This window comes from Clavelina lepadiformis, chromosome 9 (assembly GCF_947623445.1).
Source record: "Clavelina lepadiformis chromosome 9, kaClaLepa1.1, whole genome shotgun sequence".
Classification (NCBI taxonomy): domain Eukaryota; kingdom Metazoa; phylum Chordata; class Ascidiacea; order Aplousobranchia; family Clavelinidae; genus Clavelina; species Clavelina lepadiformis.
Window position 1 is genome coordinate 10,544,541 of NC_135248.1, and position 15,467 is coordinate 10,560,007.

Consider the following 15,467-nt stretch of genomic DNA (forward strand, 5'->3'; position numbering starts at 1 on the left):
TAGTATTTACATTTATTTACACCGTGAGCAGTAGCGGTTTTTGGGTGGGGCGACCCTTCCAAAGCCCCCACCCCTCTATTACTGTATAAGCGCTCTAAAAATAGCTAAGCGCCCATATATAGATTTCCAAACCAATCATATTTTCTCCACCATCACAAATTTACTGATATATTTATTTGCGTTTGACCCTTTCCTATTTAGAGCCACACAAAAACGTAAACAATTGCGCTGTATCGTTTTCCAGAATTTTGGAGGTAAATCACAAGGCGTTACGCTGAATTTATAAGTTATAAGATTGGTATCGCTAGACTTTTGATAATTGTAATTCTGCCTAATAACGAAAGGCCACTTGTTGAGCATTGATTAATTATGGTAGAATCTTTTTTTAAATCGGTGTGAAGTTTAAATTAATAATTTTGTTTTCCGCATTAGATTTGTCTGTTGGAATATTTTATCCAAGGTAGGTTATTTGGTCACCTGGCCAGTTTAAACCTTTCTCTTCCAATGAATGACCAGTTCTCGAACGTAGAGATCTTATATAAAAATCTTGGGATTTGTTTTTCTATATTTTGCAGCTCGATGCTTTACAGAACTTGTCCAATATTCAAAATACTTCTCAAAAATCTTTTGACTCGGTCAGTATAGCGTATATTTCGGCGAAGATCTAACACAGCGCCACTTACCGATAACTAAACTTGCCTGGACTTCTGGTACAAAATATCTTTAGCACAACCTGCATTTAACGACATACCGACGCCTTACCGAGGACGTAGCCAACTTGACCAATTGGACTTTGGCGGCGCAAGATGTTCTCCTTTTGAGTGATGAAAAAATGGTAGCCCTTGGTATAATCACACGAATCAAACTGTCAAAAGTTTGAGAAGATTTTTGAACCGCCATTACAACGTAACAATGCAATTAGCATTATAATAATGGGGTTGTCATGTTTGGAAGGTTTTCCGGGATAAAAATACAAGACTTTACTGAAACTCAGAAAAAATGTTCACAGGAAGGGAAAATGAAAATACATGTCATTAAAGGAAAATACATGTCATTACAGACCCATTACTTTCTTTTGGGCAGACGTTGTTTTTTCAGAAGATGGATCAGTTTTAAAAAGTTTAACATAATCTACTTATTGAATTCGGCATTTTTGGTTCTGCTTAGTTTGTGAAAGGATTTTATACAAATTAATAGCCGTAGCTCATACATAGAGATATTATACGAAACTTTAAAAGAAGTGCACATTATATATATTATACGTTTATGTTAGCAGCTGCTTTAGTGCTTTGTCATAGTTCATAAACGCGTTGCTTTATTTCAGGCAATTTGTTGCAATCATCTAACGAAATTAAACAAAAACATCTACATAAGCCTAATTCACAAAATTGCAAAAATTTCACAAAAACAGAATAGCAACGAAATATGCTAAACTTTAAAAACACCTGGAAATTAATTGTAGTTTTTTTTATTACCCTTACGATACGTTATTAGCCTACTACTAAAGTCAAGATCACCTCAGAATACGCACACGATGTAATTTTATAAAAATCAGCAATCACTTCAACACACTAACAGTTTTTTTACAAAGTAAAAGGAAACGAAAAAGTATTAATGAAATAAGATAGCAAAGTTATTTACAGCGTTTTATACAACAAGGCACGCAACGAAACAATTACAAATGATAAATGTGACGTTACATAAAATGTAGACGTCGATTCTTTTGACCAAACTTTGCAAAAACATTGTCGTAATTTAATGCCAGATCACGATTAATGTACAAAGAAGCGAGACCATTTAAACAAGTCTCTTCTATGGTGGACCGCAAATAACTTTTAATGTACTTCAAAGTACTAAAGGAACGTTCATTTAAAACAGAGGTTACCGAAAATGTTGCAAATATTTGAAAAAGAATTGCGACACCTGGAAAAGTCTGCAGGGAGTTCGCATTCTACAAAACATCAACTGGTCGAATGGGAAACCTTTATTTTGACATTTCCAGTAGGTTTGCCACCTCAGATGTTCTACTTCCATTGAATCCTTACTACAGGGGAAAATAAAAACCTCAAATTGTTCAACAGCGGACTCAATACTGGTAAAAGAGAACTTGATGCAATAGTGAGGTGACAGTAATTGCAAAAAGGGCTGCTTCTGTTTAAGAACTAAATCGTTCTTTAAGTTGAGCCACGACGCTATCCAGAAAAGGATAAAACACTACTCTTTTTGTAATAAGTGGAGGCTGTATCAACGGGAACATATTTACGGACACCATCGCGTGATTAAGATCAAAAGACGATGGTTGTAGCAAAGTAGAAAGCGTTTTCGTAACTTCCATCGCTCTTGAGATGATTTCCATTGAAATCAGGAAGTTGACAGTTAGAGAATTCAAAGATGGACAAAGTTCCCTAAATGTGAGGACAGCAGACTGTTTTTCTACCCACTGTGTTTGGCAATGTTATTACAGTCTTACACGGGAGTTCTCTGAGCATTCCCACGTAATAGTTTGCTGAAGAACAGACATACGTTTGTTTGATTTTGCAAAGAAAACTGCAGTGGCTTGCATGACTACAACTGCGAAGCTGATGGGTTGAACGGAAGTAGCATGAGTGAGGCACAGATTGAAATTATGAGCAGCTCAACAAATATGGATCACTTGTGAGGCAGAAGCTCCGCGCATGCTTTTGAGCACCATTGTAATTCTCTGGCAAAGCTGAAGCACCGTTGTATCCTTGGGAAACCATAAAAAAAACATCTGCACCAGATTGTTTAAGAATTCGAAGAAGCTGATCTACTAAACTTGCGCCTGTGAGATTAGGTGCAAGAGCGAAATACAAGAATCTTTCATGTATGTAGCCTAAAAATCTTTTACATACCACAGACAAACACTCAGCTGCTCTTGTTTCGAAAAATCCATTGTTTCATCGGCTATGAGAGTAAAAAGTTTTGCGATGCACACTTCTTGCACGATGACCATTCTCTGCACGACTTCAATATCATTGATAAGATTGTTTTGTGCACTAGGATATTGCATTACGAGGAGCATGTTTTAGATGTTTTTGCAATAGCCTACATCAGCGTGGTCCAACTTCTTTTCATCGCTGGCCAAAATCAGAAAATTTTTTTATCTTGCGGGCCAATGTTTTAAAATTAGAACTGAAAAACAATATGACATTGATATTAGAACTGAAATTAGAACTGAAAAAAGTTCTCTTTTTTTATTAAAACTGAAATTAGAATAGTTCAAAACTTAGCTATTAAATGCTGATCAATGTGACTTCTGCGGTCGAGGTTCTTCCTCGACAATAGCGACTATCAAAGCTGACTATGAGTTCGCGGGACAAAAATCGGTGCTCGCGGGCCAACTTTGGCCCGCGGGCCTGCAGTTGGACCACGCTGGCCTACATCATTTCCGCATTGTATCATTAAATGGATAGGAGCCCGAAAGTTATTCTCGTTGAACGGATAGCTCACCACTATCCCCGTGTCCACTCAAAGCTTGCCTAAGTCGTCCCAGGTGTTAAATTGCTTTGAGGATTTGTTTGAAACACTATCGATTCTTCCCTCGCTTCCCTGCAAAGATGTTCATCAACTGCATAGCAACGCTTCTAGTGTCATTTGTCAATCGAAGTTGCAGCTTATTTGCCCGTCCCACACATTGTGCAAAGAAATCCGTTTGAGACCACTCAGCTTAACACCTTGAACTGCATTCACGCAAATATCACGCAATATTTGCAAAATAAGCCATTTTTTAAGAGAGAAAGCAAAAGATTCATTTAAACCAGAAACATGTTGCTTTCCCAAATAATTTTTTCGCTATTTTTCGTCGTCTTTGCGCTCGATGATAGGCCAAACAAAGCTGTCAGGAGGACTTCACACATTGTCCAACAGTTCAAGACGCTTTCGGTCATCTAACACAGGAATGTCACTGGCATGTCCAATGTCAAATGGTGACACTGCATCCGACAAACATTTGACATCCTTTTTACTAGAACAGGGAACGATACTGTGACCACTTACAGCCTTGATCGTTTCAAAAACTAACAACATTTTCTGCATTTTTGACGCTGAAAAATAATCTTTTATTCCTCGTTTCATGACTGACTTCCCTATAGAGAAACTGAAACGATGCTATCGGCAAAAACTCTTTATAAATAACTGTATTCCTTGAAAAAGCTGAAACAATGGCCATTTGAAACAGTATTAAGAAAGATAATTAAATTTTTCATATTTCAATTAAATACTGCAGTGGTTCCCAAATAGTGTGCTGCGGCGCACTAGTGTAGGAAGGTTCCAGGAGCGCTGAAGCTTATGTGTTTCTTCTAAAAGGGAACACAATTAAGAAGAGGGCTTTGCGTATTTGCATGTCACCCACCCGTAAATACGCTAGTGCGAAATAATATGATGGGTAAGCTCCGTCTCAAAACCTAGCCATCCGTACCGTTTGAACAAAATTGCGTAATCCACACCAGCAAGCACATTTCAAAACAATCTTAACATTGTGTATAGCTTTAAATCAGAAATGCAAATATCATTTGGCATCGTCATATTAATTATTATCAACCGCTCAGTTTTCAAAAATTCCCGTATGGGCCTATACATTCTGCAAATCCTGTTTTGCTTTGCCTGAGTTGTTTTTTTATCGTAAATAGAAAAGCTCGTGGCCTTTCGAATCTTATTAGCAAAGCTGTAAAAGTTAAACTTCTTTTATGTTAAGTTTGACTCAGTACTGTAGTACGTTGCTTACTATATATTTACGATGAAGCTAATTCGAACACACTAGTGAGACACACAGTGATGAACGAGCAATAGAAAAAAGCATAAACGATTCATTACTTAACGCTTCGCCATAATAGTAATGGTCTATTTATGTTGACCGTTCCTGTAACAAATTTTTATCTCCAAAAACTGCTAATGCATATTTTTTAAATTTTACGGTCTATCTCTCATAAGAACACACTATTATGAAAAACTTTGGAATCGAAACCATATTTGTCAAAAGTGTTTTCATTTAAAAATTCGTAGCTGTAAAATCACTAACTTTACCACCAATGGCGCCAGACCCCTCACTAAAAGTTCTGCTTGCAATCTTGTACCGGTATGTAGAAATGTATCATATGAAAATCTAGACCTATGCCTCAACCGATTTTAACTCAACAAGGTAAAAAGTTTGTTTTGTTTTGCCAAAGAATCCTCTGCACCAATCTTCGGGACGAAAAAAGGATCTAGTGCAAAAGTGCACAGCCGCGTGATGCATTTATATCCTAGGTCTACCAGAGACCCCTGCTAACCAAATTGTGACGTCAATTTGTTGTGCAATTAATTATACTCATTAACGTACTTGACAGTGGTCAGGTAAGTAGCCTAAGCATTTTCCCCGTATTGTGTATGCATGGAAGAAGGCATGTCATTGGTCAGACTGCAAAGTTAGGCATAGGCGCACTCGGTGATGCAATGGTATAGACTGGGCTATTGTATTTCATGAGCTTAAGTGGTGTACTTACAGACTTAGGCTTACCAGTAAGTTGCGTTTTTTTTTTGCACCTTGCACATGACTTGGACAGAGCTCTTGTGCACTAAATTTTCAATTAATTTAAAGGTTGCATAAGTCAAACTTTGTACATTACTGTGTATGAATTGCGCACATAAGAAGGTGTAGTGCCATTGTTTCGAACAGACACTTGTACACTTTGTCATTTTTGGTTGTTTAGCGCACGCAAGATCTTGCTGAAAACGGCCATAGCCTACTCTGCAATCAGAGACGGGTGAAATTTTTAAAGTTTTGGTGAACGTTTTAGTTTCTGGGCTTTGCCATTATTTTCCGCTTGTTGATTGGTTGTGCATATGTCTAATTATTTTTTGCTATAACAAGATCCAAAGCACTGAAGCACCAATCTTTTAGTTCCCCACAGGCAATGGCAAAAAATAAAATAAAGAAAAAATAAAGAGATCTAGGCCTAGCTTAGATAAAATATTTTGTACCAGATACTGTATTAGGCCTTTTTCCCAGCTAAGCTTGTGATGACCCGACAGGAAAGTTTGGCAGTTTTCAACGAGTATTTTTGCGTGCAGAGACACAAATTTTGGTCTCATGGTTACATAGAAGGCTCAATTGTTTATTTGTCATAAATCGGTGTGAAGTAAAAAAGTTTGACTTGCATGTTGATGAACAACATGTGTGTAACAGCGCAAGGAATGTCATTTCCACATTTTCCACTATGAGGACAAACTTTTGAGTTACACCACCAGATTTATTTTTTAATTGTCAAAAGTGAGACTAATAAATCTATCAGCGAAAACCTGATGGTCATGCAATTGTGATTTTATAACTTTGATAAGCAGTTGCCGGTGAAATAGGGTCTATTGGCGCTATTGCGACCAACAAACTTGAACTTAAAGTTAAAAACAACCCAACAAAAAATTTAAACTTTTTTTGATTAACGTTTACAATCTAGTTTTCCTTAGGTTAAGTTAAGCAAAATCAAATGTGTTGCTTTCTATCGTGTCGCATATGTAACGTTAGTTATGGGCCGAAGAATACAAGTATCTCAAAAACTGGTTTTGCTGATGTTTGAAAATAAAAAAATAGGATTTTGAGCACAGTGCAATACCGTTATTTTGTTACTTTAAAATTTTAGATTTCTTTCTCAATTTATTCTTTATCTTTCTCCAATATATTTTAGGGTAACAATAATTTCAAAATAACCCCTTAAATGCGTAAAAGTTGGGTTTTTCCTTTGTCTGATGCATGTTGTTCGTACATGTTTTTCTGTTTTTTTTTCATGTTTCTTTAACTCATGTTTACAGAACAGTTGTCTTGAGCTTAAAATAAAATTATTTCAATTAAAATCTAAAATTAAAGTTTGAATGTAAAAAACCTTTTTTAAATAACTAGTTAAAAATCTCTTGCAGCAAAAGCCTGGATTACCCTTGAAGCGTGTACAGTACACGAATATCTTTCACTTTAAAATTTTAATGTCTTACTTGAACCCTTACAAAACAGTGTTACCTTGGCGGCATAATCTCCATATTATCTCAATAATTTCAATATTATCCTGTGACCTGTGGTCCCATGGCTTGACACAATAGTTAAGCCAGAGAGTAAACAAATTCATAATGTCTGCATGGAGAATGTACCGAAGCTGAAACACGAATTTTAGAGTTTATACCCTTGACCACTAGATGAAGACATTGAACAACACCCCCTTCACCCAAAACAGGAAATTGCCCCAATTGCCTTTATGATAAGTTGTCTTCAGATAGCTTAAAATTAAGTTGCCTAAAGTACATACTATACTTCAATTATTATAAGTTGTTAGTTCAGGAGTAAATAATTTTGGTTACGTTTTGTTTTGATGACTGGTTTTTGTTATGATTAAAAGTAAGTGAGTGATAGTTTCGGTTATAGTAAGATGGACATTCTATGTATCTATAAATAGCCTTTAATGTCATCGAATGCAGAAAATGGTAGCATACACTTTGTTTATGTTATACAAATCTTTTCACGATTTCTCTAAAAAATTGGGCAGCTGTGAATAGGCTTATTGCTTACGTTAAGACTATGTGGAATTTAGGCTCTTTGTTATACATTACTTTGACCAGACATATTCTTTCATTTTAAATTAGTAAGCTTAAAAAGACACGTGGTCTGTTGTACCAAGTGTTATTTCTCTGTTAAAGAATTTGACAATATGTCACTCCTAAAACAAAAAGAGAACATGGAGAATAAACAATGGCAGGAACACGATAGTGTTTTAATGCAGCTCATATTTGGAACTTGCTAGCTCTACATTTGTAATAAATTTAAGAAAGGCATTGATGTCGGTTGCTCCAGTTCATTGGTCCTGGTAAACGGTTTAAAATTTGGGCTATATGGTTTAACAAGACAATATGAAAACAAGTAAACAAGAATATGTATGTATCTATCAGAAATTGTACAAAATTCCTGGTTAACCAGCGCTCGAGCGATGAAGAACCATTGCCAGGTTTAATTCATGCAAAAGACTTTCCCCAATCCAATTATATAGATGATACCATGGACCCATTGAAGCGTTTGTTGGCGTTGATGCATTCTTTTTGAAACATTTGAAGAACTTGCTTTTCACTGCATTGATCATTTATTGAATTAAGGCTTAGGCTTAGATTGGAATAAACACTACTTATTCTAAGTGACAAAAACCAGATACGTTGTGCAAAACAAGCATGTTAACCTGGACAGACTCTGGCTGCCATAAAGCATGTTAACCTGGACAGACTCTGGCTGTTTGTGCCCAGGTGAAAACTCTGATAACATGGTGAAACATTTCAAAAAATAACAATAACAACAATCAGAAAGTAATGAAGTTAAGTATATTCTGGTGTAGTGGTACTATAAGAAGTTTCCCAAACTTAAAATGCAAGTACTACACTCGAAACAGGCCGTTGTGTAGAATTAGTTGTTGATATGCAATCTATACAAGTGGGCTTGAGCTAGCTGTTGGTTTCTGCATACAATATCGTGTCCATTAGCACTTATGCATGATGTTAAGTATCCAATGACACTTGCCTAAGTATTTGCCTCATCTTTAGGAAGAATATTTACATTTATTAGTTCTTTCATTAACAATTTGTTTCTTTCTTCATTTAATATTTTGGTGCTGGTTTTACAAACGAAAGTTTTTAATAAATTTCTTTTTATGTATGCAAATGCATGGCTTTACCTGAGTCAAGTACGATTAAAGGTTTATTATGTCATAACTCTACCTTTAGGAGTTACCTTTCCATTTAAATCTTAAGTCCTCACTTGGGTGTGCAATTGTGTATAGTTGTAAAATTGATCTTAGATTAATTATCAGACCGTCATTGTCTTAATTTGTAGATGTACCCGGTCTTCTCTTCTACAAATTTTTTTAAACATAATCTCCAGCTATAGTCTATGACATAGACTCTATGTGATGCAATCGTTATGATACATATGCATAAATTCAAATAGCATAACATTGTAAAGTTTTTTGTATAATTTTATGTGGCTTTTGGTTGAACGTTTCTCATTCTTTTTGTTACAAGTAATAGAAATTTAATTACCGATATCTTTTTGAATTCAGTTTATTGCAAAATCGTACAAAAGTATTGTACAATATGCATAATAAATAGTTATAGTAGTATTGGTATCATACTGGTATCATATTCTATTTGCTAGAATGGTGGTCAAAGTAACTGCAGAAGTTACTTAAGCATAGAAGTATTGTTAAGAAGAAGTATTGCTGTTTAAAACTACTCAAGTATGAAGTAGAAAGTAACACATTTTGAATTACTTAAGTAAGAAGTAGTTTGGGAAATCATTATCGATCTAAAATATGAGGTTGTAAAAGCCCAAATTACCAAGAGCTTACTAAAAGCAATACGACTGCAAGGAAATACATACTTTTTATGAAGATAAATAGTTTCAAACATACGTTTGTCCTTTGTCAGAGTATTGTTGGGTGAAAATGAAGTTATAGACTGTATATACACGCTTTGTGCGGATGTGATGGCAAATGAAAACTACCGCAAATTCTCTTCGAACTGAAACACTGACTACTTTCTATTTCAGCATTGGGAAACCTACTCAAGTACAATACTTTGGCCTAAAAACTACTTAAATAAAAGTAGAATTACCCATGTACAGAACTAGTTAAGTAAGTTGACAAAGTAGAAGAAATTTAGTAGTAATGTAGTAGAAGACTTAGGTAAAACTACTTCGTTACTAACCACCACTGATTTTCTCCTTGTTCTTTAATACTATATGAATTTATCTCTATTTAGCTTCAAACATTTAGGGAATTTATTGCTTTTACTTGTAAAAATTGGTGGATCAGTGGCATAGTGAAGCACTGTGTCATTACGGTGTCATATGCATGCCACAAATCTATCCGAAAACTCACATCAGTCATCGAACTGGCTCGAGCCAATGTTTATAAAAACATTTTGCAACATTTTATCCGCCGTGTGGAGTTTCCTGCTCTACTTCTTCCGCAAAAATGTCAGAAAGGTATGTATTGTTATTTGTCTGTTGTAGCAGTAAAAGTAGTTGTAAAAGGGCAAGATATTGGATGACACTGTGGAGTTGACTTTATTTTTAATTTTTCAACACAAGCTTTCGCAAGCAGAAGCTTGCCTCATCGGGTGTACTAAGAGGTGGCTTTTTTATAATTCTTGCTTTTTTATTACTAATTATACTGGGTTAACACGGTTCAGCCACCATCAAGTTTTTGTCTGTCAGTGAAATACTTTTGAATAATGCGAAATTGCAGCATGTTTTTAGGAATATATATATCATTATGCCTGATGATTAGGTACATTATCTTGATGAGCACTAAATTTTAATTTGCCCTTAAGCATTTTATATCAAGGTTTGAAATTTGCGGTTTCAACAACAAATTAAGCATACACCTTACGTGTTAGATAGATTTATGCAGTATATTTGATCTAATGCATTCGTAAAGCTTATTGGATACTTTTTGTTGATTACGTGTTTTCTTTATGTTTACTGGTTTTAAACAGGTAATTGCCCACCAAACTGTACGTTACGAAATCATGCCAATCACTCCAATATCCAGACTGCGACTAAGTAAGAAACTAAATATCCTGTTAACTGTACAATAAATTTACATACTGTTTATTTTTCAAGTTTGAAACTCACCATTATACAGAGAATACATTGTTTAAAACCCAGCAACAATGACTTTTTAAAATAATGAATCTCTCAAACTTTAAAATTTGATTTCATAAAGAATTGATTCATCGAGCATCTTTTTTTTCATAGCAAACTATGTATTTACAATCAATTTACACAATAGATCAGTTGAAGAAAAAAGTTCTTGTTCTTGACCTTGATGAGACATTGATTCATTCGCGCCATGACAGTGGAGGCTTATTACGACCGAGTGTAAAACCTGATACACCACCAGATTTTGTATTAAAGGTACAGTAGTTCTACTACGTTTTAAATCTATCTTTTTGTGTATAATGCACTTTTCTATTTTTCTGTAAAATGCATTTTGATACATCATGTTTAGTTGCACAGGCAAGAGAGAGCTAAGATTTCAAAACAGACATAGTGATGGAAATTTTTAACGCCTCTCTTAGATCAAGCTCGCATTATTAACTGACCAATGGGTGGTGATTAAATTATGTCGAACACTCTTTAGCATTCTGTCATATTTTAAACAACACAGCTGCAATAAGCCAATGCATGGAAGAACAAATGCACCAATGTTAGAACATTTTTATGGATTACTTCCAACTGTTTGGACATTGCAAATAAGTTATTTTACTGTTCATTATTGGTTCACTCAACAACGATCGACTTTCATTGCAGCAATGTAAACACAGTAGGCACTGTGAACTGACACGCCTATTAACTGCAGATATCAGTATGCATGAACCATTCCGCCAGAGATTTATGTTCGGATTTGATAATTACATTATAGTGAGCATTTCTTACTAAGCTTTGTTTAAGGATTTTAGGCAGATTTTGTCTTAACATACTTTGCTGTTTTTACATAATTTATAGTGTGTTTTAAATGACCACAATGCTATTTATGCAATATAATTGCTGTAAGTTGAATGGCATACTATTACTATTTGACTAACAAATACAAAATAAAAACTCAGCTTTGTATGAACTTCACCAAAACCTAGAATGTTTAATTTGACCGCTTTTTCCTGGAAAGTTTGCTTAAATTACTTGTATTAACTGGATGTTTTTATTTGTATTTATTTGTATTTCTTGCAATTTCATGCATATTCATTCAGCCCTGTTAAGGTGTGTGAAAAATATTACTAACAGCAATTCTTTTAAAACAGTGTATTTGGATACAAAAACGATCAATCTGGTATATTTGTCCAACGGTCTCTCAAAGTTTATATTTTTACATAATAATAAGCAGTTAGTCTTTAAACGTTGTATTTCCTGTTTATTCATAAATGCATTGTATAGTCGTTAAGATTCAGCACTTGTTGTGTATATATGTGGTCACGGACATGTTATGGTTTTAATTCCTACTCTATGTTGATGTTATATAACACAGGTAGTGATTGACAGACACCCTGTAAAGTTTTTCGTTCATAAGCGACCACATGTTGACTTTTTCCTAAATGTGGTAAGTTTGTTGTCTGCTTCTACAAAGCTTTAGTTGTGATATACAGAGCTGCAAATGCGATTTATAGAAAGTTTGAAATATCCCGTCATAGTTTGTAGATAGCATAACCGGAAGTATGTTGTTATGAACAATAAAATTCCGTTTCACAGCCCTTTGTAAACTACCATATATTGTATCCTATTGGACTTGTATGTATTTCTTAAAACAGCTGTATATTTGAATAAATTAGGTCAGTGATTGGTATGAATTAGTCGTTTTTACTGCATCAATGGAAATATATGGATCTGCTGTTTGTGATCGTCTGGACAAAAACAGGGGGGCACTGACCAGAAGATATTATCGACAGGTAGTTATGAGTCATACTGCGGTTAGGAAATATTTGTGCAATGTTCTAAGTGTCCTAACTCTCCCCGCTGTCCTGATTTATATTGTGAAGATTTTAAGGAAAAAGCCTGGTGCTGGCCAACAATGAGACATCATTTTTGTCAATGATAACATTGACTATCTTAACATCAGTCTTTTTGCGTTGCAATCTTAGAATGTAAAAGGTGGTTTTTGTATGCTAAAAGCTTTTCAGTTAATAATTTTGATGTTACAATTTCAAGTTCATGTGTGACTAAATGATATGATGCTGTTAATGTACCTTTTTCTTTATTTAGCATTGTAAAGTAGACACTGGCAGCTTTACAAAGGACCTTTCATTTGTTCACAACGACTTATCCAGCATTATAATTTTGGACAATTCACCTGGGGCCTATAAAGGATTTCCTGGTATTGATTTTAAAATTTTACAAGAAAGCTGTTAGCCTTATCGCCATGACAATCATTATCTCGTATAAGTTGATAGCTTTTTACTATCACCATTCCAGCAATACTACGTCCAGTACAACTTCTTATTAATTGGATATTTGCTTGTATTAATTTGTAAGGCAAAATTTAGAGTGATAAACAGATTAAGTTCCTAGGAGCTCGGACGAAAATTTCACTGAAGTTTTGCAAAAATCATTGTACTTAGGTTTTACCTCACTCAAACTTGCACTCATCAATAATACCTTATGTCATGGTTTCAATCAGCGTTATGTATTGTAACATTGATTTTGATGAATCTTTTCATTTCAACAGAGAATGCTGTTCCAATTAAATCCTGGTTTGCAGACCCTTTTGATACAGCGCTTTTAAACGTTTTACCCATGCTTGATGCATTAAGGTAAGTTTTGATGTAGGCATCTTTATAATGAAAATAAATTTTGTTTGAGCAAATGATAAGATTCTTAACAATATTTAAAAGAACTTGCTGCTATGTTAATGTTTTTCTTTTTAACATGCAAAATATATTTGTATATGTATTTAAAAATATTATTTATGTGCATATGTTATCTAAAAACTTTCTGTAACTTTTGATCATAAAGCCGGTAAGTTTGTTTTATCTGTTTTCATTTTCAGGTTTTGCAATGATGTTCGTAACATTTTACATAGGAATAAAGTCCAGCACATGCAGTGGCAATGACAACCGAAATGTGGTGTTTCAAGACACCTGAAAGTATTCTGTTTTTTCACAATTATTTTTGGTGAATATCGACCACTGCCATTAAGCATTTACTTGACATAGTCTCCGACACTTCACAATCACAGCATGTTTTTTGGTCACATTTTGGGGCCCACATAAACTTTTTTGGTATTGGCTGTGCAATAAGTGATCACTCACGCATCTTTACAAATTCCAGTGGCTGGATATGTACTGCTTTTATAAAAACTCAAACGAAACAATGCAGTTTCCACTTACTCAACCATACTCGCCATGCAACCTCACGTGTATGGAATTCGCTGATTGAAAAGGATTGTGTGGTTTAATCAGACCAGTTTCAAAGTCATTTTAAGAAACCTGAGGCCGTGGAGATGCGGATTAGCTTTTTTACACAACTTATTGCTTCTCTATAGCTTTTTAAATTAATAGGTTGAAATTTTTGTGCAAGATTAACAACTAATGTGGTTGTTTTCATGTTGCCCATGTTTTACTGTGAGCAAGATCATTGTCACCAAATGTACAAACTAAATTTTATTTTGTATCATTTAGCATAATTTTAGTCATATTTTGTATTCTTTTATTCCTCGTAAACCTAAAAGCTATTGAAAATGCCGTTTAATTTTCCAGCACTGCTTAGCGTGATAATTTCAGTAGACACAATCCTGTAACCGTTTTCAAAACCGTATTTATTTTTTCCTGTGCATCACATCAAACTATGCTTATCCCTGCTAATTTAAGACACCTATTATATTTAGTTCCTGGAGGTGTTGTTAGCACATCGTCTGCATTCAGTAGCAACAATTATTTGGACTCTTGTACGCGTCTGAAAAGATATCTGCGATCCGTGTTGAAAAGAGTAATTTTCCATATTTCTCTCAACAGAGGTCTTGGTATTAGGGCCATGTACAAACAGATTGCTTTACGATAAAGTTTTTTTAGCCTGTTATCCAAGCAACCACGGTCTGGGAATTGTTTTAGTTTGAGGTGGTTGCAGCCTTACAAAGATCACATCTACAGCTTGTACTAAAATCTCCGCTAATTATTTCCACCGGCATTGCACTATTTTTGTGCTGTAACTTGTCCAAAGAAACTCCAGATGGCTGAATTGAAAAATCGTGTTTGTTTCGACGTCATCAGCAATTTTTTGTTACCAATTTTCTCGTTAAGTCGCGATAATCTTACAGACGTTGGCAAGTTACCTCAGAAAATGTCCTTATCTTTGCAAACTTTTTCCATCTCGTATTACTGGTCAATTTCTCCCACGATCGTAGTCGTTAGTAATGTGGTGTTATATCTTCCGACATGTAGTTTGTAGATGGTTCTTTTCTTGGCCACGGTTTTATTTTCAATAAACAAATGACAAGTCTGTTGTGTTTGTTTAGACTTAGACGAAGAAACTGTGACAAGTAGCCGATACCCATCCTGCGGCAGTATTTAATGGCAGTTTGGTGATATGACGAACTCTTGCTTATTATGCTTATTTATTACGGAGCTAATAACGGATAGCGAATTCCAATTGAAACGACGCTATGCTACTGTTATGCGATAGTAAATTTTCCGCCCTTACGAAGTATTTCCAAAGCTTGGTTTTAAATTTTCATTAGCTCGCTAAAAGAGTGCAACGAAATTTTATATGCAAAATTGTTTATCGCTTGATGGTGTTTGTAAACCCTCGAATCTACGTATCTGTGTATTGCTAACCGCTAGATGACGCTTGTGCAATTTCGACACTCTGAAATCTATTGCTTGATTTGGCAAACTTTTTCCTTTCTCTACGACTGGTAAAAAAGTAATTCAGATAGTAAGCAAAGCTACCACACGTG

The 15,467-nt window shown here is 34.9% G+C and overlaps 1 protein-coding gene across 1 annotated transcript; it reads left to right on the forward strand.

Moving 5' to 3' along the window:
- The first annotated feature begins 9,298 nt into the window (after positions 1-9,298).
- On the forward strand, positions 9,299-15,010 carry LOC143470105 (CTD nuclear envelope phosphatase 1A-like). The gene is made up of 8 exons (XM_076968004.1): positions 9,299-10,006; positions 10,519-10,585; positions 10,815-10,939; positions 12,048-12,119; positions 12,349-12,465; positions 12,779-12,890; positions 13,242-13,326; positions 13,563-15,010. The coding sequence occupies exons 1-8, from the start codon at positions 9,869-9,871 to the stop codon at positions 13,624-13,626; spliced, it is 780 nt and encodes a 259-aa protein (XP_076824119.1). The 5' UTR covers positions 9,299-9,868; the 3' UTR covers positions 13,627-15,010.
- Positions 15,011-15,467: the final 457 nt, after the last annotated feature.